Below are 24,344 nucleotides of genomic sequence, written 5' to 3'. Positions count from 1 at the left end.
GGTCCCAGCAGGGTCCCTATGTCTCCAGCATCATATGAGCTGATCGGCATGAAAGGGGAGTGTGCTAGCCACTGAGAAGAGTCTTCTAATATGCTTCCTTGTCCGTTCCTGCTGATTGGAGCCAATCAGAGTGAAAGGAGGTGAGTCATCCACTGAGAAGATTCTTTTCAGTAGCTAGTACTCTCTCCTTTCATACTGATCGTCTCTGAGGGATATCAGTTGTTGTGGGAGAAAGCATTAACAAGGACCTCATTCTCAACCCAGGAGCAAAATAACGCTGTGGCTGAGACTATCATGAAGGGACCCTGCACTTTTGAATTTGCCACTACACTACTGCCTGGCACAGTGCAGATTTTTGGGTGGGCACCCCCAGTTTCTTATTGTTTTCTGCATTTTTTGTCGCTTTGGGTTGTGCATAGATGCCTTTATCCCTGCCATGCACCTAGCAAAAGCTCTGGGCCAGGCGGGACACACTGGAATCTCGTAGAGGACACGTATGAGTTGTCCTGGCTCAGAGCAGATTGTGGGGTGGGCACACCCAGTTACTTTATGTTTTTATGACATTATTATGCATTTATGAGCATTTCAGAACCCTGATACTTTTGAATGAATAAATTTGTTGATATTCTTGACAGGGAGAGTCCCCAGATCACAGCGATATATGATATGGGGTACCCCAACATATATTTTGGGGTTCAGAGACATGTTAACTTTGGTTTGGCCTGGAGTTATAGCTATGAACTTGTCTTTTTTTAGTGTTTTGAACTTTCAAGCTGGTAAGAGAGGAGAAGTGGGGAGGGAGGCAGAAGCCACCTTGAGCTTTGCGCGCCACACACGTCATCATCTCTCACCTCGGCAGCCAGTTCTTCATGTCCATTTTTCTACTGCTTCCTTGCCTTCCGGCTCTTTTCTCCCTCCACTCCTGTCCATTTTTAAACAATTGTTTTCTCCACCCTGTCTCACTCTTCATCTCCTCCCTGGTTGCTTCCTAAGCACCCATAGAACACGAGGGAAGAGCAACACTGCACAGAAGCCCAATTTGAAGCACATTATTTTTATCCACAAATCAGAGGGGCAGAAGACTTCCCTTGCTCCCCCCCAAGTAACGCCCAAAAGTAATTCTGGAAACGTTACAGTTATAGCTCAAAAGTAATGAAGTTACTACTTTCTCTGTTATCAGCAAAATGTAATGAAGTTACCCACTCGTTACTCAAAAAAGTAATAAATTATAAGTAACTCGTTATTTGTAACGAGTTACTTCCAAGCTCTGCCTTAAGTTTGAAAGGAACGGCACACCCTTTTTTGCTGACAGATTCTGTGTTTGTTTATCGTTAAATTAAGACTGCCAGTTTTTAACCTTCAGAATTCATATCAGCCCTTTAAAAATATTCAGAACCTAAGAATGCTGGAGACAAAATAATTTTGAAGATTGTAGAAATCTCCACATCTGTCATCCCTGATTAATTGGCACTCTCCCTTCATAAATAAGCATTTACTCAGGGCCAATTAAAACATGTTCCACGTGGATGCAACTGAATAATAGTAGCAGCTCAAGTGGGGCTGTGACATTTATAGGCAACTTAACTTGTGGATTGGTCTAGTTGTTTTGAGAATTTCCATGCCAGTGCAATATATTTCTAGTGGCTGCTAACAACAGTATGTTGAGCACTTGTGGAAGAAAGTTAGAGCCCATACTAACGTAGTCCACTGCAAATTGCCCTTGTCTTTTTAGATTGTCACACCTGAGACATTATTATTATTTCTTGGTAGAAGAACAAAGAAGGATTTAAGTGACAGAACAAACTCCTTCCTTAACTGTTATTCCTTAGACCACAGAACATTATTTATTTATTTATTTATTTTGTATCCTGCCCTTCCTCCCAGCAGGAGCCCAGGGCGGCAAACAAGGCACTAAAAACACTTTAAAACATCATAAAAACAAATCTTAAAATACATTAAGACAAAACAGCGTTAAAAACATTTAAAAAACTTTTTAAAAGGGTTAAAACATTATTAAAAAACATATTTACATGCAGAGGAAATTGTTTGAAGCACATACTTTGCATTCCCCTGCATTTGGTTTTCAGGTCAACACATGTGCTCTTAAACCATTTCCACCATATTTAAAATGTTACATCTTCAACTTTTAGTGTAAAACCGGAGAATAAACCCCAGTTTTAAGGAGCAGTCTCTTGTCTATGCAGATTCAGAGCACGGTGCGTCCTGGTTCATTCACCTAACTGTACAACTGTACAACTGTACAACTGCAGGGATCATTCAGTTTGTAACTTAAGGGTTAATTCTGTTCTCAGTGTCAGTGAAACACAAGAGAAGGGGTGGAGGTGTTGCATGGCAACCAGGGAAAGTAGCATGATCTTTACTAGATAGCATGTGCTCTGATTGGCTGTGTAGTTCTGAGGGAGTTTTCCTGTGTAAGTTTGTTTGTATGAATGGTTTTGAATGGGTCTACTGTAAATAAGACGAGCATTAAAATTAATAGGCTTGACTAACTTAGGTTCATTAATTTCAATGGATCTACTCTAAGTATGACTTAGTTGAATACAACCCTATGCATAGGGCCTGAACTGAAAGAGAACATCTCTCTATTCCTTTCTCCTCAAATCATACACTGTTTTTGTTCAGTTTGCTCAGTAAAGTGTTGTTAGGACTTTCATCTCTGTACTCCCGCTGCATTACTGGGAGGAAGGGTGGGGTATAAATCTAATAAATTATTATTATTATTATTATTATCTGTTGTATTAACTGAAGTTGATTTTAAATTAATTGTGACTGTTGTTGATGTATTTTGTGTTTTTATGATATTGTAAGTTGCCTAGAGTGTCCGCTAACCCGGACAGATAGGCGACTCAAAAAATAAAAATTATTATTATTATTATTATTATTATTATTATTATTATTATTATTATTATTATTATTGTGACTTAGCTAACTCTAACTCTTATTGTGAGTGTAATACATCTTCAAGTAGTATTTATTCTTCAAAACCTCTGTGCGCACACAGGCAATATAGTGCAAGTGTTCATTTAGCTATGGGCACTCATTACTTCCCATATCAAATTCAAGCAGTTTGGCCCTGTTTCTAATGTACTCCAATCCATCTGCCACTTCCTCTGTGCCTCATGACATCTAAAAGGTCATCTGCTTTTTCATCTTCTACCACTCTTGTTTCCATGTGTTCTGTTGTAAGTCCCACAGATTTCAATGAAAAAAATAGGCATGTGCTTATACCTGACATATTAAAATCAGCGGGACTTACAAATGCTTAACTCTCACTTTGAATGATCCTTTTACTATTTTAGTTATTCTTAGCCCCTTTGAATCTTGCCCTTTGTCCTGCATGTACAAGTTATGTAAACAGTTGGAATGAACAATTTATGACTAGTGGCTGCTAATATACCCATGTTCAACATGTTTGCCAATAGATGCAAAGGCAAGGTCACGTAGTCCTACTTGACCCATTATTGTGTTTCCAATTATCCTGGTGCTCCAAGAAAGAGATATTAAAGCAGCTGAAGATGACATGGCAAATTACTGCCGCTCCCTAACCTTTTTTAAATTGCTAACACTGTTGTAATCTGTAATTACAGAAATCAGTGTGAGAATTGTGGCACCGTATAATTTTCTTTTCCTGATACGTTATTGCTGAATGAATTATTAATCTAGATCATTCTTGTATCATATTTGCAACAGCTAAAGAATCATAATAACGTACAATTACATTTCATTATTTCTATCTTTATGTTCATGTTTTTGGATATTGTAATTGGTAATTAATTTGGATTTTTTTTATACTCCCAAATAGCTGGTAACTTCACATAGTTGTAAATTATTTCATGTTTCCTCATTTGGTTTTTTCAAAGTGTATGTGTGTGTTCTAGTCTTCATTCTGCTTAGTTCTTAATGATTTTTGGCACAATCCACCAGTTCTGTTTCCTGCACAGTAAATGGTAACTTTAACAGAAGAACATGTCAATGGATTTTGCCATTTGAATGGTACATGAAGAATTGACTAGAGAATATCCTGATGCTAAAGGAATTATTGCTGTTATAATTCATATCCTTGTTACTGTAGTTATATGGATGTTCCTGCCGTAGTTTAAATCTTGCCTTTTAAGAATAAAACAGAACTGCAAGGTTAAAGATTTTTTCAAACCTCATAATTATAATATCATTTCTAAAGGTAGGAATTAAGTTACTAAGTATTTTGGAGCCTAACTGCTTCTGCATGCAACTAGGATTTGCAAGTAACTGCAGGATTATTAGACTTGCTATGATTTGTGTCTATTACCCCTTTCACCTGGTTTTTTCACTGTTTAGATTCAGCGCTCTAGGGCTAAGGTTTGGAAGGTTACTGGGTTTTTTTAATGTCCTTATTTTTATTGGAACTGTAAAATATACATGCAAGGTACTATGAAGATATTTTTGAAATGTTAACTCATATTTGTTGCATTTATGAAGCTGTCAGCATTTTGTGTGTTGTAGTGAGCTTATGCAACACTGAAGGGAGGAACTGGTGTGCTTGCTTAGATCAGGAATGGGAGACCTCAAGCCAAACACTAAAACCACAAAATGGGAGCCACCGTTTTAATTTTCCACACTTTCCTAGGTCAGTGCTATGTCACTGGTTGCTCCAGGGTGCTGTATGACATACAGATGGCAGCCTCAAGCACCAGTCTAAGAGGGGACCCACCAGAAGGTCCTGGTTCTGCCCATTTTGCATGGTGCAATTTTTGTCCTTAATCCTGGATGAGTTTACAGCCAAGGCAGCCATCGTATAACTTCTGCCACAACAAGGAGTCCACAGATTTTGGCTGGCCTTAGTAGTCAAACCATTATTTATTGTTGTCACTGCCACGATCCTGTCCTAAGCCCGCTATAATGCTCAGTAGAGGCCTCATGATCTCGATGTGGGCTATGTTGTGGAATTAAACAAGACACTGCTTCACACTTGAGTTCAAATCTCAGGGAAGATAGGATCTTGTTTTGATTTTATGCTACTCTCTGCAAGTACCCAGAATGCCTCTAAAGTGTCACGCAAAATCAAACATGAGCCCTGCCTCCTCTCCGGAGTTACAAGCTCAGGAGAGAGGCAGGAATTTCCTCTTTTATTTTCACTGTGCTTCATAGATTCTTCCTCTGAAAATTCGCATGGAATCAGAGACGGCTGAATGTGGACAATTGACAGAGGGACTAGGGTGGAGTGGGGGGCTTGGCTGTAACTCACATGCTCATTCCCTACATTTGTCTCCCAGACAAAATCCCTTTCAAAGGTGATTGAGGGGAGAAGGAAAGGAAACATGTTTTTTTCATTCTTTGAAAGGACGTTCATTTAATCTCTTTTGCCCTTCATTAGTGTTATGAAGTGATGTCACCTCTTATTTATGTTCTTCTTAAACTATCCTCTTTTGCAATCTTTCCTCATCTTGCCAATTTGCTAATCACTTTCACTGCCCTTCTGTATTACACCTTTTTACTTCTGTGTGGTGATTATATGTAGCATGAAAGCAAGAACAAATCTTAACAGCATATTCAGGATAATATTCTATCTAGTATTGATCTCATGCATGCTAGATGTCCCATATTTTCAGAGGAGCCCTGAAAGTAGAAAACTTGAAGCATCAAAATGGAAATAGAGAGGGAATAGTTTGTAGCTGCCTGACTCCACATTTTTAAAGAATGGCTTATACTGCCTTGAAAATATCGGTATAAAAAGATAAATACAGAAGTCTGCATAATTATAGACCAAGTTACTTTCCCCAGTATATGTCCACTTGATACCTTTCTGTGTAGACAAGTTGTGCAAACATCCATTTCTCTGTTATCTATCTAGGCCAGTTAGATTCTGTCAATCAGACCTTTTGTTCCAGACAGGGTTGGTTTCATTTCTGTAAAATTGAAATACCATTTTTGTTTGGGGTTTGCAAAATGAAACACTACTCTCAGTATTAATCTTTTGTACTCTCCTTTTAAAATAAATAGAACCAGTATTTTATTTCTTTGTGTCTTTTCTGACTCTTGTGCATGGGTTACAGCCATCTACAATCTCTTGCTAATTCCTCTGCTTTATTTCTTTCTCAGAGGTTTGTGGAACTCTTATGTGGTGAGGGCAGATGCTAAAATATTTTGTCATGCTGCACCCTTGTCCCTTTTTCATCTGTATGCTTCCTGCTTAAAAGCATGTGTTTTCTTTAAAAGTACCTGTCAGTATGATAGGTTCATTTTTCCTTTCTCACTTAGAAGAAAATGGTATCCACTTTTATATTCAGTGCCTATCACTCACTTCTATTGAAGCAAGTAAAGCACCTTTCAGGTGAGGAACAAAACTTCTGCCCATCACACAGAGGTCACTGTGAATAGCTCTTCACAAAAGTGCCTGTACAAGAGTAACATCAGAACACTTGTAGAACATATTCCTTTACACACCTACTCAGAAGTAAGTTACACAGAGTTCATTGAGACTTACTTCCAGATAAGCATATATAGGATTGTAGTCTCTGAGTGTTTTCTGTGAACCAGGAAGTTCCTAGTTCAAATCACATCTCAGCTATGAACTCACTAGGTGTCAAGCCTTTACCCTTCAAGCCCTGCTCCCCCATTAGCCCCATTCAGTTAATAATACTGGCCCTACCCATAATGGCTCTTGAAAATATTATTTAGAATGCTTTGGACACTAGGACAAGTTTAATTTAAATGCGAGCTATTATTAAGAGTATGGTAACAGAACTAGCAGGACTTCTGTTTCCAAGCCAGTATATTGAGGTGTGAAATGCACTCATATCATCTAAATGTTTAGAGCACAAGCTTTGTATGCAGAAGATCCCAGATTCAAACCCTGGCATCTCCAATACAGCTGGAAAAGACTCCTACCTGAGACTCTGGAGAGCCACTGCCAGTCTGTAGACAATATTGGGCTAGATTGACCAACAGTATGATTTGGTGTACAGCACCATCCTGTGTTCCTAAGGTTGTGATTATGCGTTCTGTTCTGAAGATACATCCCTGATCCAACAGACCTAGTACACATGCAGAGTGAGCCCTGCTGCGCCATGTCTTTTCATTGTGGATTATTAGTCTGTGGTACATGCAATGGGGATTTCACACACAGATTCCTATGGAATGTTGGGCCATGGTAACTCATTCTAAATTGTGCCAAGAAGCTCCAATTTGGCACCATGGTTCTAAAATAAAAGGGCTATTGGGCTTAATAGTTTGTCTCTGCCAAAAGATGCTCACAAATGTTTTTATTGTACTGCCTTTCTCTCCCCACCTCTTCCCAGGAGACTCACATCTATTAAAACTGTGTTGATTGATGGCCTTCAACATTTTTTAAAAAAATATTCCATATTCCGCATTCAATATTGTGGGGAAGAAAGAGCCAACTAAATGGATAGAATAAAAGCTGATAATGCAATTGTCTTTTCAGAGATATATTTCATAAATATCTTGAGCTCTTTGTTCCAGCTAAGAATCAAAATGCTGATCAGCAGTTCTACAGCGAGCTGGCGTAACCCATGCAGGACACAGAAATCATGATGTAATCTTCCTTTCTTTGCAAGCACTTTGATAAATCTCTCCAGCAATATCTCTCTTTCCTTATTGTTTGTTGTTTCTATTTTAGGGTGTGAACGGAATGTCTGTGGATGAAAAGACTGAATCCCCCATGTATGTGTATGAGTCAACAGTCCATTGTACCAATATCCTCCTGTGCCTCAATGACCAGCGGAAACAGGATATTCTCTGTGATGTGACTTTGATTGTGGAGGGGAAAGAATTCCGAGCCCACCGGGCTGTGCTGGCTGCGTGCAGCGAATACTTCTTGCAGGTGTTGGTCGGGCAAACAGAAAATGACCTGGTGGTCAGCTTGCCAGAGGAGGTACAGTATGTCATTATTCCTCTGTCACTTAAAAAAACCTACAAACCTTTCAGTGTGTTGTATATGTTAGCTTTTTTTAATGTCTCAAAAGAACCTTACTATATAAGATATATAGAACCCAATACATCAAACCCACCATAATTTCGCTACGCTATAAGCACCTTATACAATCAAGTGATTTCTAGAAGTTTGAAAAATATTTCTGGTCCTCAGAGCAGCACGCAAATTCTGTCTAATCTTACAATCGCTTAAGTGTGCATTTTATAACGTGAAACAGTGACACAGGAATCTTCTTTGGACCAATAAATGCACTTCAGCACACTTCTGCTTTTCCAATGTTTGCATTAGACCAGAAAAAAATGACTGTGCAGCACAATCTCACGTTAAACAAGTAGCCATCTGTATGATATTGTAACCTGAGAAAGGTGCTTCCATGAGACAAACTGAGCTGAGTTGTCTGAGGTGGCAGGAGTAGGGTGTGGCTTAGTGGCTCCAGGCCGCACTTGCTTGCCCGTCTGCTGACCCACCTTATCATGGATTCATAGCACTCACACCATCCCCATTCCTTGCTCTGAGAAAGGGGTTTGTTCTCAGAATAAGGCATTCTTCATGAAGTGGCCTAGAAGAGTGCCTGTACCTTTGCTGCTGCAACAATAAATTCTTTAAAAAAATAGTTAAAGAGTTTAAAGTTACTAAAGTAACTGCATCAGTGTTGGAATTGCTTTTAAATGTTTTGTTACAATATATATATTTTAAGAGCTTTTGTTTTAATATGTTGTAAAGTCTTTTGTTTTTGTTTTTTAAATCGTGTCTTTGTCACCCTGGACTCCTTCTGGAAGGAAGGGTGGAATATAAATTTAATAAATAAATACATAAATAAACTTTTAAAATATAGTTAAAAGTTTAAAAATTAAAAGCAAATGTCTAGCTGCCATGGAAAAGGAGCAGTAGCATAGGCATTCTCCTATTCCACTTCCCCCCAGAATGCCTTGCTGTGAGGAAGGACCCCTTCCACAGAAGAAGGCAAAGAGGACAGGGTGGTGGAGAAACTATCAGTGCTTGCATTATGTTAAATGACCAAAACTCTTAAAAAGTAAGGCGTGGGGTAGTGGAAGAGGAGGAGCAAACAACAGGGATTAAGGAGGAGAAGGTGGTAGCAGTGCCCTCTTCCACCTCAAGTAGCAAGGTCTTGTATCAGCCCTGACTTGAGAAATTGCCCTACATTGGCCATAGCTGCTTGAAGACTCAGAAATGAAAAGTATTTTGGTGGGACTTCTAGTAGTTGGGGCTTGGAGCATGGGCATGTTGTTCAGCCTCCTTCACTTCTTCATCACAAGTGCCTTCTGTTTCCTGTCCCACAAACATAATGCTCCCTTCCAGCTTTGTCTTCTATGAACCCTATCCTTAAGAAATTCTTCTTTTGAAACTAAAATATTGCAGTTGGAGTAAACTATGTAAATGAAGAATAATTAAATGTAATAAAACTCCAAGGCCACAGAAACAAGCAAGTATTCTTCATACCAAGGGTAGCTAATGTAGTGCCTTCCAGGTGTTGGACTACAACTCTTATCAGCTCCAGCCAGTATGACCAATGGTCAGGGATGATGGAAGTTGGAGTCCAGCAACATCTGGGGGGGCACCACGTTGGCTGCTCCTGTTTCATACATACTACACTTCTGTTGTGTATTATTTCATGCTTCGATAACCACTCTCAGAAATCGTAGGTGCAGTTATTGGATTTATCTGAAAAAGGCTCCTTACAAAGACTTTTACATATGTTTTCTTAATAAAGAATTGTAGTTCAGGTCTCTTATGATCTTTCATCACTTGCTTGCAGAGGGCCTACATAGCCACTATGGTCATCCAGAAGATTAGTTAATACACTTAACAAAGGAATTCTTGTGCAAGCCATGCATTGAACATAGAAATGGGGTCCATGTTTTCATTAATCAAACAAATCTGGTTTGATTTTTTTCTGATTTATTTTAAACCTGTATAATTTATGAGCACTATTTTTCAAAAAACAAAAAATCAATTTAAATCAATTTATATGGGTTTTACACTGGCTGCCTATTGGCTACTGGGCTAAGTTCAAGGTGCTGGTTTTGGTGTATAAAGCTATATACAGCTTGGGAACAGGATACCTGAAAGATCATCTCACTCCTTCTATATCTAGTCAACCACTATGGTTTGTGAGGGCCTCCTGCAGATACCTTTTTATTAGGAGGTTCATTCTGCACAATATAAGAATCAGACCGTTAGTGTTGTGGCACCTACCTTTTGGAATTACCTTTCCTTAAATATTAGACAAGCGCCATCTCTGTTGTCTTTATGGCACATGCTGAAGACCTTCCTCTTCCAACAAGCCTTTTACGTGGATAATTTTCCCAGTCGCCTTGCACTCCTTTTGGGAGGAAGGGTGAGATATAAATTTAAATAAATAAATACTTATTTTAACTGGCATATGTATCATAGCAGTTAAGAGCATGAGCCGTGATAGCAGGTTTCCAGTTCATAGCTCAGTCATTAACTGAATCAGTGACCTTAGGTAATCTCATAATCATTAATGCAGACAATATAAATAATACTGGACTGGCTTTCAGGATTCCTGTGAGGATTGCTCAGATCCTGGCACCTGGTTGGCCACTGTGAGAACAGGATGCTGGACTAGATGGGCCACTGGCCTGATCCAGCAGGCTCTTCTTATGTTCTTATGTTCTTAGATAATGTATATAGAAGTACATAGAGTTCATAGGGAAAGTACCATTGGTGGTTAGAATATTACTGTTATTGCTAATGCAGTAGTGAAGTCATGTTGATAGTGCTGGTCTGATCAGAATAAAGACAATAAGAAAATGTTGTCCATTTTCATCCCTAAGGACCTGCACTGCTGGTTTTAGTGGACCATTGTTAGACTTTGCACATAGAACACTACCAGTGCAATCCTAGGGATGTCTTTTCAGAAACAAGGTCCACTGATTTCAGTGGAACTTACTCCCAGTTATGTTTGTGTAGGATTGCACCCTAATGCTGTCGTAAAAGCACATGATTAATTAATCTTGGATATATTTGGTCACAAGGTACGTTTGGACTTATTTGTCCATTACTTAGTTCCATTCATCCTTGGGGGGTGGGGTGGGGAGCACTTGGGCTTCATGAGACCAGCAGGAGGGATCCTTTTCTATGTGCACTTTTAACAATGTCTCTTGTTAAAATTCAAACCAAAAACATTATTTCCTAAGAAACAGGTTAATATGATAGAGTTGGTTTGGTTCCCTATTCCTGTTTTTTACTTTATTTAATCATAGAAATCAGTCTTCCTTCTTTTTCACAAGGCATTTAATTAAGCTTTTAATTCATGATAAGAAGTTAAATAGCACTTGGGAATATATTTTTAATGGTTCCCACTTCCCTTCTAGATTACAAAAAAAAGAAGTGTGATAGAGAGACATACAGGGCTGTCAGCCAAGGGTATTGTAGGTCATGCCAATATTAGCTGGCAGAAGGGCTATTATCCAATTAACATTGCTTCATTGCTGCAAGTAATAATTCTCAGGAAAATGATTGAGTCATTCATGGTGTAGTGGTACTTCTACTTTAGAAATATCCAGTACTGTTTAGAATAGCGTCTGATTCATAGGGCTGCCTGCTCTTCTTTGCCAATTAAAGCAAAGCCACATTAGTCATATCTGAAGGTGAAAGCTGAGTGGAAGGAAAGCACTGATATTTTTTTTCCTGCTCCTGACAACTTGAGATTTTAACTGAAGGAGTTTAAACCCATTCTCTAAAATGGTCATGCAAACACCAGTTAACAAACAATGGTTCATCTAAGGAAGCTTTCCATGGGACTACATGCTGGGGTCTGTGGTTAGAATCGCTGCCTGTATCTAGAACTCTTGTCAAACACTGATGTCATATAAGGTAATGGAAACTACAGGCATTGTAACATTATAGGAATGGTGTACTTTTTTCCTTCCATCATAATGTCTCTAGTATCTTTGTTGCCTTTTCTAAATTTTGTTAAATGCAGACTGAGTGCATTATATGCCATCTTTACACTTTACCATCGCTTCAAGTATTTATCTGGGATCCGCTATGAAACATAACATTTTTCTGTAGCAGCTACAGTCCTGCATTATCTCATACATTGTCTTATAGATGTGAGTATATAAAATGCCTTAGGATGCTGAATATTTTACATGTAGAATTTCCAGGCAGAAAGATGAACTCAGGCTTCTAGGTTGGCAAAAGCCAAGTGTGTTTAGAAAGCTCATCCATTCAGCACCATGGGTGGGATGAAGTCAGGCATCCAGCGTGACTGTGTTCCTTAAGTGGCAGCAATGAGAAATCCTTGCAGCTGTTAGCCATTCACACCAGCCTACTGGCCTGTGGGAGGGGGGGAAATGTTGTGTATTAGCCAGCAGAAGATGATTGGGTGCCGGAGAAAAATCAAAGGCAGAATGCAGGAGGTCAATTACTACTGCATTGTTATGCTGGCTCTGAGAGAATATGACTTTTTGTTCTTTGTTGTAATCTTTGTTCTTTTAGAAAATTGACAGTGTTCCGTTATGTATGTCTATCTTCTCTGTTTGTGTTATGCATAATACTTTGACAAAGTACTCATCAGATGCAACACATGTGGTGCCCGCAGTTATCTGATTTTGAAAAACAAAAACAAAGAATATTTGAAGTTGGAATGCCATTTTTTTAATGGACAAATTCACAATGCATTTTAGAGCAGCATACCAGGCAGGAATTCAGCATAGATTACAAGACAAACAAATAAATAAACATATTGAAACAGCCAGTGACTTAACGAAATAATAATTGGGGGCTAAAGATGGCTACCTGCTGGGAAAGACTTTCTAATTTAGGGGGGAAAGGCAAGGGAGAGAGGAGTGAATGGGACTTGATAGAGGTTTATACAATTATGTATGATACGGAGAAAGTAGGTAGAGTATTTTCTCCTTTCGTAAGATGAACTCACAGTTATCTAATGAAATTAATTAGCAGTAGATTCAAGACAGACAAAAGTGAGCATCCCCTTCCCCCAAAAGGACTTATTTGTGGAATTTTCTGCCATAAAATACAGTGATGGCCGCTCCCTTAGATGGCATTGAAAGGGTGTTAAGCAAATTCAAAGAGGATGTTAGTTGTCATGGCTATGCCGAACCTCCAGATTAAGAGGCATTATACCTCTGAATAGCAGTTGCTGGGGAACAGCAGAAGGAAAGATCTGCTGCCTTCATGCTCTGCTTGTGGAATTTCTAATGGCGTCCAGTTGGGCACCATGGAAAGTGGGATGCTGGACTTGATGGACCTTTTGGTCTGATCCAGCACAACTCTGGTCTGATCCAGCGTTACTGTCATCTTTAAATGCCAAGCCTTAAAATAAACAGCAAACCAATACCAAGTGGATGGTAGCAAACTGTAATCAAAGTAAATCTTTCCCAAATTTCAAAGCCACCCACCTTTTGTTCTTGTTCCATGCTTCATCAACAAGATAATTCAGGTTATGAATATGCAGCATTGTGCAGTGATATCCAAGAGAAACAAAATATACAGAGAAGCACACACAGACAGAGGTGTGGGGAAGGGAAAATAAATAGAAGCCAGCATATGGACATGCAGTGATAGGGAAAACTACTGAATTTCTGCCAACTAGGTTAAAGGCACAGAGCTGTGTGCATAAGACATCCTGATTTCAAATTGTACAAAAAGGAGACTGGCATTGCAAGGAGGCAGGGAGGCATTGAACATGAGGCATTATGTAGGTAATTCCTACCCTAGTTAAAGATCTTTTTTTAGCAATAAGAATAAAAAAGAACATAGGAAGCTGTCTTTATATCAGGTCAGACCTCAGATTTCTCTTTCTAGCCCAGTATTATCTTTGTTCATTGTCAGTGACTTCCCAGGTTCTCTATAGGGGTCTTTCACTTTACTTGGTATTTGATCCTTTTACCTGAAGGTGCTAGGGACTGAATCTGGGACCTTCTGCATGCAAAGCATGTGCTCTTCCACTGGGTGATGGTCTCTTCCCTGATATTTTTATAGAATAGTATTTTTTCAAATGTCTATTAATCAGCAACTATTAATGGGTGTCCTCCATACACATTATTTCTACTACTGATTTGGCAGATTCTAACCTAGCCTGCATTCCAGCCTTCAGTCATCTCCCACCTTTACTTTTGGAGCATAGTAGTTTGCACCCATCAGTTCCTTGGGCTAAAATGATAATGCTAGGCTCTGTGAACATTTATATTTAATTATGCTCGGATCGCTACCAATATTATAATCGTTTCACATCCAGAGCACTTTGCAAGGGATTCTCTGTCTTCTGTGAAATAGTTGTATGGAAAGATTGCGCCTTTAGCTGGCTGCCTGCATGCCAAATAGTTTGAACTTTGGCAGTATATCTTCTAAGTGTATTTTGATAATCCTAGTAGCAGGAGTCTGCATCAGGAGAGAGGATCCATTCTGTTTCCCCAAATTATATAGATTATATCCATTGGTCTAAAAGTACTCTGCTACAGCTTCTTGGCTGGCCATCTCAGAGTATTCCACGATTACAATTACAGTTCACGTGTAATTTCTTTTTTAATATTTTTGACAAGCAGTAGAGGTACAAATATTCCTGAAATGGGTAATTTCAATATTTGTATCTTAAACCATTTATATTTTTATGTTTTTGATTGAGCTGAAGTTACATAATACATACCTTTAAAGGAAATATATTTTCTAAACCATCCAAAATCAATTGTAGTGACCCAGTTATGAGTTTTGAAATGTTTAATTAATGTTGGCAAATACAACAGAGCTCCACTCTGTATGTTTTAGTGAATTAAATATTATTGGAAGTGCCCAAATATAAAAAAAGTTCAGAACCAACTTTTATTTAAAAAAAGGGAAAGTATTTTATATTCCTGGTATGGCACCTCATGTTACATTGCTTTACAAGTAACTACTTTCAGGATGGCTATTATGCCACAAGCCAACTAGATTTATTTGTGCATTGTCATTGCCACAATTATATACCTCTTTCTTATAGTTGGAAGAGAGGCTTTAAAAAAAAAAGCTTAAAAGATAGTTCATCTGTGTACTTGCACAGAATGACCCAAATCACCTTTGGTGGCCCATTGCAATTGACTTAAAGGCGTATTTACAGCTACTTTTGAAGCAGCTTGAATTGCATCTTTTATGCACTGACAAGACTGTGGATAGTAACTATTTCAGTTTACTTTGGACCTGCACCCAAACAAAACGAAGTTTGTTACTTCTGGTGTGAAGTTTATGCTATTTGGTATAAATGTACCCTATGATACTTATTCACAAAGCACAATGATTCTGCTCTCTAGCATACAGTGTATTTCCCCTTTTTTCTTTATAGTTTGAAAACTGCAAGCCTTGTAAGCCATTCCTTTCCCTCCCTCTGGTGGTCATTTCTGATCCTGCATTGTTGGGGTTTTTTAAGTGAATGTCTAAATGCCCTATTGAAACAGACATTGTGAAACTATGGGTGAAACCCACTGATGTTCTGTGTGAAGGGCAAACGGAGAACCAAATTATGTTAAAAAGGCCTGGTTACATGACTAAATTGGCCTTGATCGCCCTGATGGGTGGATGACCTTGACTGGAAGAAGGACCTGGCGGAGAGGAGCATGATCCTATTGCTTTTGCTTGATCTCTCAGCAGCTTTTGATAACCTCAACTATGTTATCTTAAAGGACCAGCTTGATGGGAGTGGGAGGCACTGCATGGTTTCTCTTCTACATGCAGAGCTATTTCAGAGAGTGACATTGGGTGACCACAGCTTTGCTCCAGGCAGTTATGTTGTGGGGTGCTGCAAGGTACTATATAACTTCCAGTGCTATTGAACATCTACATTGGGAGTGGTCATTAGGGGAGTTAGAGCATGGTATCACTGGGAACACTCAGCTTTCTTTCTTGTGTTACATATGGCCATGCAAAACCTAGGCCTGTTTTGTGGTGGGCTGAATGAGGGCCAATAAACTGAAGCTCAATCTCATCAGGACAGAAGCCTTGTGGATTCCAGGCCTGGGAAATGGGCAATTTGACTGTCCTAGGTAAGGTTGCACTCCCCCAGAAAGAAGAGATACATAGCCTGGGTGTGCTGTTTGATCCAGCACTGTCACTGTATGCCCCAGTGGCCACAGTGGTTGGGGGTGCCTTTTCCCAGTTTCAGCTGGTGCACCAACTACAGTCGTTTATAAGCCTGACAAAAGTAACTTATGCACTGGTAACCTCAACACTGGACTATATAATGTGCTTTATTGAGGCCACCCTTAAGGTTGGTCTGGAAGCTGCAACTGGTGCAGAAGTCATTGGTTAGGTTGCTGAGCAGAGCTACTGTGTAAACATGTCAGGTTGTCAGGCCCGGTCTCCAAGAGGTCTTCTGTATCTTTAAAAGTTGTGGAGGGGGAAGGGAGAATTCCACCTTGTGGTTTTTCCCATTACAGGGTTGCAAGAACACCTGCACTTGGCTGACTTTCTCTTCTCCTAAAGATACAGGAGCAGTCTCAGGCCAGGAACCTGGCAACCCTAGTAAATGTAGTAGTAGTAGTAGTAATTTGTGTGCTTGCAAGAAGGCTTTTGAAACCCTGCTGAGTGTACAATTTCAAGCAGAGAAGGAGTGGACAAGGAGACAGTTAAGCACTCCTCTCTGTTGAACCCTCCCAAAGCTGCTTTTCTTGCACAAAAAGAGGCATTGGGCTACCATTTCCAATATTTTTTATCAAACATGTTGTTTTGCCCTCATTCCTATCATTGCATTTTACCATTTCTGTAAGTTGTGAATTCAACCAGTAGTGCTTGGATTTTAAAACAGTGATGGAATCCTCTGAAATTGTATGATCAGAAAGACCTTCATGATGAGCCATGAAACTGCCATATTTTCACTATGGATGAATGTTGCTAGTTTACAGCACTCCCAGTTCATACTCTTGCCAATTGGCAACCCAAGTCCTGTAGTACGGGTAGTAGGTGCATACCCTGCCTTCCATCATGCACTTAACATATAATGTGAGATTAGGCTATACAAAGGGGCTCAACTTGGTTGGGGAGGGAAAAAATCTGCACATAGAGCTCCCATGCAGAGCACATAGGTTACACTAGCTGGATGGGAATTGGATTGTTGCTTGGTAAGCATGTGAATTGCATCTGAAAGTTTGGCCAGGTTCAGGTGTTTTGTTAATGATATGGCCATGGCTGAAAATCACATCCACATGGTGGAAGCTCCTAATCCTATGCAGGTCTACAGATGGAAAGCACCTGCAACAGCACCACATGTCCCTATAATTAGGAGGCAGTTCCTTTACATGTGATGCAACAGATCTATGTGAGAAGGAGATTCAGCTGTAATCCTGCATGCTAACCTGGGAATCTGCTCTACTGAGCACCATGAGATTGACATCTGAGTAAACTTCCACTGAATTGTGCTGTTAAACATTCTAAGTGCACCATGGAATCCCCACCACCAAGCAGATACAGTTTCAGGGACATTTCTGCTACTAATAGAATGTTTAAATTAAAGCTAGACTAAAGTAGCTGAAATCACATTTTTGGCAATTTGGGGAAGGAACAATTTCAGGGACAGGGTAAAGTTTTTGAATGATTTTGACAAGGAGGGCACTTAGTGTGGCACAAGCGCTGGTAGCACTCTATTTTTAAATAGAGAAATAATAATTTTGTTACTGCCTGTTCAGTAGCAGACACAGCCATGGGCAGGAATGGGTGAGTCTGTCAGTTTTGATTTCCCATGTTTGCAGTCTTCAGATCTCCACATTTCCACACCAGTTTCTAGTTGTTTTTTTAAAGTCCTCATGAAAATTACCAACCTTTTAGTGTGAATTTCTTCTCATAAGCATGTTTGTTTGCAATTTTGCCTAATACACATATTTTTGCAAAGCAGTTTTCTCTAGCATAATGCATTTGTATGTTATTTTCACTAACGTATGCATTTTTATGGACTCATAACCCCAGTAGATGCATTTTATTCACTTCACTTGCCTGGAGAACTGCTTTGCAAAATTCAGAGAAGGGTGAATTTCAAAGGAGTGCTGTGTTATGATTCTGTTGCTTTGGAAAGTGCAAATTAGATGTTTGCCTTTGAATGCAACCAGAATTGATTTTTTTCCCCATCCCAAACCAGTGGCCACCATTTTCCTCTTCAGAATGCCACTGGAAGTGCCAGGGATCAAATTTAAAATCCTTTGCATTAAAATTAATTCTTCAGTGATGCACTTTGTTGTGGATGTCTGTATTTTGTTTGTTGCACTATGCTAGATTTTTAAAAAAGGAAGAAAAAAGTACAAGAATGTAAAAGCAATGTGACCACTGAAGTAAGTAGGAAGTGGTCTTTTCTTCTCTCTGTATATCATGTTATCTGATTTGGCCAGCAGGTCCCTAATCTTCATTTTTGCTTACAATGGTGGTGACTGTGGAGACAAAGCCAGTATCTCATTGTTATGCATGAATAAGAAGTATTCCTGTACTTATTTGCATTCATTAGCTGTAGGTACTTCCTCTGTAGGGGTCCCTAGTCTTGTTTTTACAGCGCTTTTGGCGGTGTTCCTGAGCCACGTGAATTTTTATGATCTGTTGCATGTTGTTCATGCAATTTCCTGCCCTGTAATGGTATCGGTTTTCCAGGCACACAGGAATATAAACGAAAACCCAGGAGCCCACATTAGCATAAAATGTCCCAGTTCTGTCAGTTTGATTAATTTGTCTCTTTGTCTCCACTCTATATGATAAGTGCTATTAATGGCTGCAACACTTCATATGTCAAAGTCTTTCTTCCTAATGACTTGAAAATGTGGTTTATTTCCCCCCTTTTTGTATTATTTTTCTCATTTAGCATTCCACTCAAGTGTAGATTTATGCTGCGCTCTTTCATTATCTTACTGGTTGCAGCACTCGAGTGATTACATATGGTTGGGGTATGCGAAAAGATGTGATCCCAGGGGGTAGCAGCTGCTGATGCAAGCTGAAAATAGATCCTGCGTACGCTCAGCACTTTTCCCAGAGGTCTTTTATTTATTGGTTACAGTCTTAGTGCAGGACAGCTTGGATCCTCATTTAGCGAGTTGACTCTTTGCCTTTCAGAGCAATGCAGTGACTTTGCTCTATTTATTGACTGCTGTGTAATTTTTTAATATTTATTTATTTTATTTTTGCTGCTACTGCTTTGTGTCTAAACAGTGATGTCACCTAGCACAGATTGTAATACAACTCTGATTTATAATGAAGTCGATACATGACAGACTCCTTTTGAAGTAATGGAGCCAGGCAGATCTAAGGTTTTAAATTAAATAATCCTATTTGTAGGACAGCATTTCTACATGTTGCACTGATTTAAAATGAACTCCAGGTTTTCTCCAGTGATTCCTCATGCTTGCTGTTGCCTCCCCTGTTCTGCTTTCCATAGGGGATAGTTTTCTTTTAGAAATTCATTCAAGGAGACTTAAGAACTTAAGAAGAGCCTGCTAGATCAGACCAGTGGCACATCTAGTCTAGCATCCTGTTTTCACAGTGACCAACCAGATGTCTGTGAGAAGCCCACTAGCAGGACCTGAATGCAACTGCATTTTCCAGTTTCCAGCAACTGATATTCAGATGCATGCTGCTTCCAACAACATATCCATCTGGGTTAGTAGCCACTGATAGCGTTATCCTCTGTGAATTTGCCTAAACCTCCTTTAAAGCCATTCAGGTTGGTGACTATCACTGCCTCTTGTAGGAACAAATTCCATTGTTTAACTATGTGCTGTGTGAAGAAATACTTTCTTTTGTCTTCCCTGAATCTTCCAGCATTCAGCATCATTGGATGTTCCTGTCTTGTGAGAGAGGGGAAAATGTTTCTCTATCCACTTTCTCCATACCATGTGTAATTTTTTTACACTTTTATCATGTTGCCTCTTATTCGCCTTTTCTCTAAACTAAAAAGCCCCAAATGCTGTAATTTGTCTTCATAGGGGAGTTGCTCCATCCCCTCGATTATTTTGGTTTCTATTTTCTGAGCCTTTTCCAACTCTACAATATCCTTTTTGAGATGAGACGACCAGAATTATACACAGTATTTCAAATGCGGTCATACCATAGATGTGTATTAAAACATGATATCAGCATCTCAATCAGATGACAGGATGGCATCCGCAATCTAGATGATGAGTGATATCTGCAACCTTCATGCCAGGCAGACAATTCACCTGTTATCACACCCCCAGCTGCCTATGTTCCTACTGAAATTTCATCTGCCTTATGTACTGGCAAAAGAACTAGCCCAATATACGCATATTTCATCCATATAGAAATGTATGCGTTACCTCAAGCATGACTTCTATAGACTTCTATAGACTGAACCTCCCCAAACCTGTAAGGTGTGCCTACATGTTTTCTCTCATGCTGCAAATAGCTGGTTGGTGTGGGGGGAGGGGGATTTAAACCAGGACAACCTTGCAGGGGTAAAGGGTTAAACCTCTCCTCCCACAGCACCATGGTGCTGACTCAATTTCTTCCCCCCATTTCCCTCTCCCCTCAGTGATTTTAAGCTTAAAAATCAAGACCTCCCAGTATCCCATCTAGCTTGACCCTTATTTTGAAAGATTTTTATTTTCAAATGCATACTATAATATTTTTTACATAGGGCAGTTGCTTTCTATTTTAGAAGTATTCAGGGGCAGACCAGAGGAGAAAGACGTCAACTGTCTAGGCAAAACTGAAAGAGACAGGAGTAGAAAAGTGCTGGTTTTGACCTTTAAAGCCCCAAACAGCCTTGGACCAATGTACCTGAGGGATCACGTACACCCATATGGACCTGCCTGTGAATTGAGATCAACTAGTTCTGGTCTCCTCTGCATACCTGGAAAGAAAGATGTTAGACTGACAGGCATGCGAGAGAGGGTCTTTTCAGCCATGGCAAGGCTATGGAATACCCTTCCCCAAGAAGCCCGCTCTGTTCCCTCCCTGATGGTGTTTCAAAGACTTCTGAAAACAGTCTTGTTCTGGAGAGCCTTTGGGAGGGACTGAAGGTATAGCCTGAAACTGATTTTATTCCCCCCCTACTTTCTAGTTTTACCTCTTTAGACCCCTTTTAACATCCCTCCTCTTGAATCGTTAACTGTATTTTATGTATTTGTATCTATTTTAATGTTCTATTGTGTTTTATTTATTGTGTATGACTGCATTGTGAGCCACTCTGAGTGCCCATTGTGGGATAGAAGGGTGGGAGAGAAATATATTAAATAAATAAATATTTTGGATTCCTAGGCGCCAACCTGAGGTATACATGATTGTTCCCACCCGTCCCTGAAATTTTTAGACAGCAGAATCAAAACATCTGGGATGTTTCTAGCCTTATCAAAATAAAACATCACCAGGGGAGTAGTGGCATCATCATCTGTTTCTCCTTCCTTTTCAATACATATAGCATTTATGAATAAACATACATTATAATTTGTGGTATACCAACTTCCTTTCAGATGGAAATGGAGATGAAACTCTGGGTCTCACTTCTAGACTGTATTAAGTTCATTGTGCAAATGTGGACCTTGCAAGATGCTGTGCTGCTTCTGGTACAGCTGCACAGCTGTGACTAGACCTACCAAATAACATTGCCACTGGAAGTGCTCCTATTGAAAAGGCATTGCTTTATACAAGCAAGCGAGTGTGTATGCATGCAAACACACACACCTCTATCGTTTGTAGATTGTGTTTACTCTCTCCAGCACTCCTGTAGTTATTTACTCCTGCTGGGAAGCTATTCTCCTGTGAAAGTGTTAGCCCATAATGTGGAGAGGAGGATATCTTTAAAAAAAAAAGTTTAGATCACCAGGAGGGCTCTCTCCCCCACTCACTCTACTTGTCAATCAAGGACTCCTAAACACACACACACACATGGAAGAACGGGCTGACGGACTCCCCCATCCCCTGCGACTCCCAAACACACGCACACATGCACATTTCCAAACAGGTCACCTTCTCGCCCCCAAACAGGTCACTAAGCTTCTTCCTCCCCTTTAGACCTTCTCCTGCGAAGAGGAGGGAGGTGGCCAGCTGAGGCGAGCAACACGGAATCAGTGTGGTGTGGCCGGGGCAGCATCTCAGCAACAGTCCTTCTCTCCTGCCACTTTCCTCCTCCTTGCCTTCCACCACTAAGGCTGTCGGTGAGGTGGGGGGCAGTGACAGCAGAGCAGGACAGTTGATAAGGAACTACCCCAGCTATCCTGACTGTTCCTCCACAGCTCATGTAGGCTGCCCCTTTCTCCCACCTTGCTCGCTCACCTCATGCCTGCCTCACTCGCCTGCTGGTCTGCCATCTTCACTTGCCTCACAAACACCATGCACCTGCGGCACCCACTGCTTGGTGGCATGACAGCTTACAAATTTATTATATGTATGTATAGATATAAAAGAACAGTACATACAATTAACTGAAAACATAACCTCATATAAAATGGTTCATAGAGTCTGGTACACAATGTCTGTTCAGTACATAGGATTGTATCCTTGAAGATAGATAGCGTTAATTCAAATAGCTAGAAATGTCTCTCTCATGAGTGTGCGTGTGCAAAACAGGAGAGGGATGTTCATCTGGAAAAAAACCTTTTGATCTTTAAGTGTTTGAGTTCCACTTGCTTTGTAATATCACGAAGAATATAACATAGAATGTCATATAACAAGAATGAGGTAGGTGTTATAAAAGTGGAAGCACAAGCAGAAAAGGGGGAATGAGGGAAACAGAGTTCCTATTCTGCAGACTCCTGTTTATTTTATCCATGTGGCTCCCGTGTTTATTTAAGATTCTCAGATTAAGGGGAAGGGCCATAGCTCACTGGTAGTGCAGATGCTTGGCATGCAGAAGGTCCCAGGTTGGATCCCGAGTGTCTCCAGGTACATTCTTCTCTGAAACTCTCGTGAGCTGCTGTCAGTCATTGTAGACACTGCTGAGCTAGATGAACCAATGGTTTGATTCTGTGCAAGAGTAATGGGATATACCTAAAACATAAGGCTGAATAATACCTGCAGTGCATTGTTTGATTTCTTAGAACTGAATTACATTTTTTTATTATCACGTCTATGATTCTGTCCATCAATGCCATGTTTATCACATGTTATACCAAGCTCCAACCTTTGATGATGGTGTGCGTGTGTGTGCTAGTTTAGTAACACTATTATAGATCTTGCTAATTAGGGCTCATCAAGCGAAAGTAACTTGGAAAGAAGTTGAGGGGAGATGTGTGTGTACTCTCTGAGGACCTGATTATATTCAAAATTGTCTTAACTCATTGCTACTAGTAATGTATGTGTTGTTGTCAGCTATTATATTAATAGTAGTATTAATAATTTGTGTTGGTATTAGTTATTAGTATTAACGGTGATGGTTTTATCTTTCTAAACAAGAGTAATGGGGCATACCTAAAAATAAGTGCATTTCACCTCCAATATTAATATACTTGCCATGTGTCTTAGCTTTCTAGCATTAGAGAGAACCCCTTGTAGAGAAAAAATGGGTAGGGAAGGGGGCAAATAAAATGAAATCTAAGGTGCACAGTAAACACTTGAAGAGTCTCTACTGATGATATTCTTTACCACTTTTCATGTGGGCAAAACACTGCAAGCCATGGTGTTGGAACTGACCCTGAGTGTGCTTGTGAAACAATGAGCTCTTCATTGAAGGAGCATTCTTCGGAGAAAGCCACATTTGACCTACTTATGTTGCCAATGAGGGATGCTGTTAGAAAGTAAAGGGAAAACAAAGTCAAATGGAATGCGGAAGAATTTGTGGTTTCCACTACAGAAACTGCTGCACTTTTGCGATGAGGCTTTGGAAGCAGATGGTTCATGCTCTGTTGTCAGGGCAAGAATGTGTTGCAGTGCCCTTCTGCTTTATTCTTCAGGTTGCATTCTGTCTGTCATGACCTTGTGCGAGCAAGAAGGATTATAATTTTCCCCCAGTGATTTGCTATTTGGAGTTCGTCATGAAGGTGCAAACAAAAGGAATTTGAGGGAAGTCATGAACAGAACAAACACTAGAGTAGATGGCAGAAGAACCATGAGGTAGAGAGCAAAAATGTTACTTTGGATTTGCATTCATTTTGCAATATCTTGTAGTATTCGGAAAAGAAAATTGCTCCTCTATAGCTTTTGGTTCTTTTTCTTTGCTGCTGCTCTGTTCTGCAGTGTCTTTTGTTTGTCTAGAACCTGTCTGGTTTCAACTAATTTTAATTTCTGTGAAGCAAGAAATGGACCTCGGCATAAGATAACTGCTCCCCCACCAACCCGTACCAAGTTGCTAGCCCCCAAAATGACCAGGCTTGCCTCCCATTAGCTCACAATTTTGATCTAAAATAGCCTTGGCCTTCTGTGATTTCAGTTTATCTGGTTTTGTTCATTCATCAAAAAGCATAAATGTTTGCTGCATCAGCAGTGG

General features: G+C 39.9%; 1 protein-coding gene and 1 long non-coding RNA gene across 14 annotated transcripts in view; one reads left to right on the top strand and one right to left on the bottom strand.

Moving 5' to 3' along the window:
* The window catches only part of LOC133383179 (uncharacterized), a 28,208-nt gene extending 14,774 nt beyond the window's left edge, over positions 1-13,434 (bottom strand). Inside the window, exons 1-2 of the long non-coding RNA XR_009762198.1 lie at positions 13,366-13,434; positions 10,172-10,298 (exon numbers count right to left, since the gene is read on the bottom strand). This is a non-coding gene — a long non-coding RNA (uncharacterized LOC133383179). The remainder of the gene's footprint in view (positions 1-10,171; positions 10,299-13,365) is intronic.
* Positions 1-24,344, top strand: part of BACH2 (BTB domain and CNC homolog 2) — a 244,345-nt gene that overhangs the window by 171,432 nt on the left and 48,569 nt on the right. For 12 of the 13 annotated variants that reach the window (XM_061623347.1, XM_061623336.1, XM_061623337.1 and 9 more), the window contains one exon: positions 7,640-7,894. In XM_061623347.1, the coding sequence (XP_061479331.1) occupies positions 7,652-7,894 (243 nt within the window). In that variant the 5' untranslated portion in view covers positions 7,640-7,651. Of the gene's footprint in view, positions 1-4,356; positions 4,427-7,639; positions 7,895-24,344 lie in introns of those variants that run through there. The other variant, XM_061623349.1, reaches the window with a different exon arrangement.

This window comes from Rhineura floridana, chromosome 4 (genome assembly GCF_030035675.1).
Source record: "Rhineura floridana isolate rRhiFlo1 chromosome 4, rRhiFlo1.hap2, whole genome shotgun sequence".
Classification (NCBI taxonomy): Eukaryota; Metazoa; Chordata; class Lepidosauria; order Squamata; family Rhineuridae; genus Rhineura; species Rhineura floridana.
Note: the sequence above shows the minus strand (reverse complement) of the source record. Positions and strands in the feature narration are given on the sequence as shown.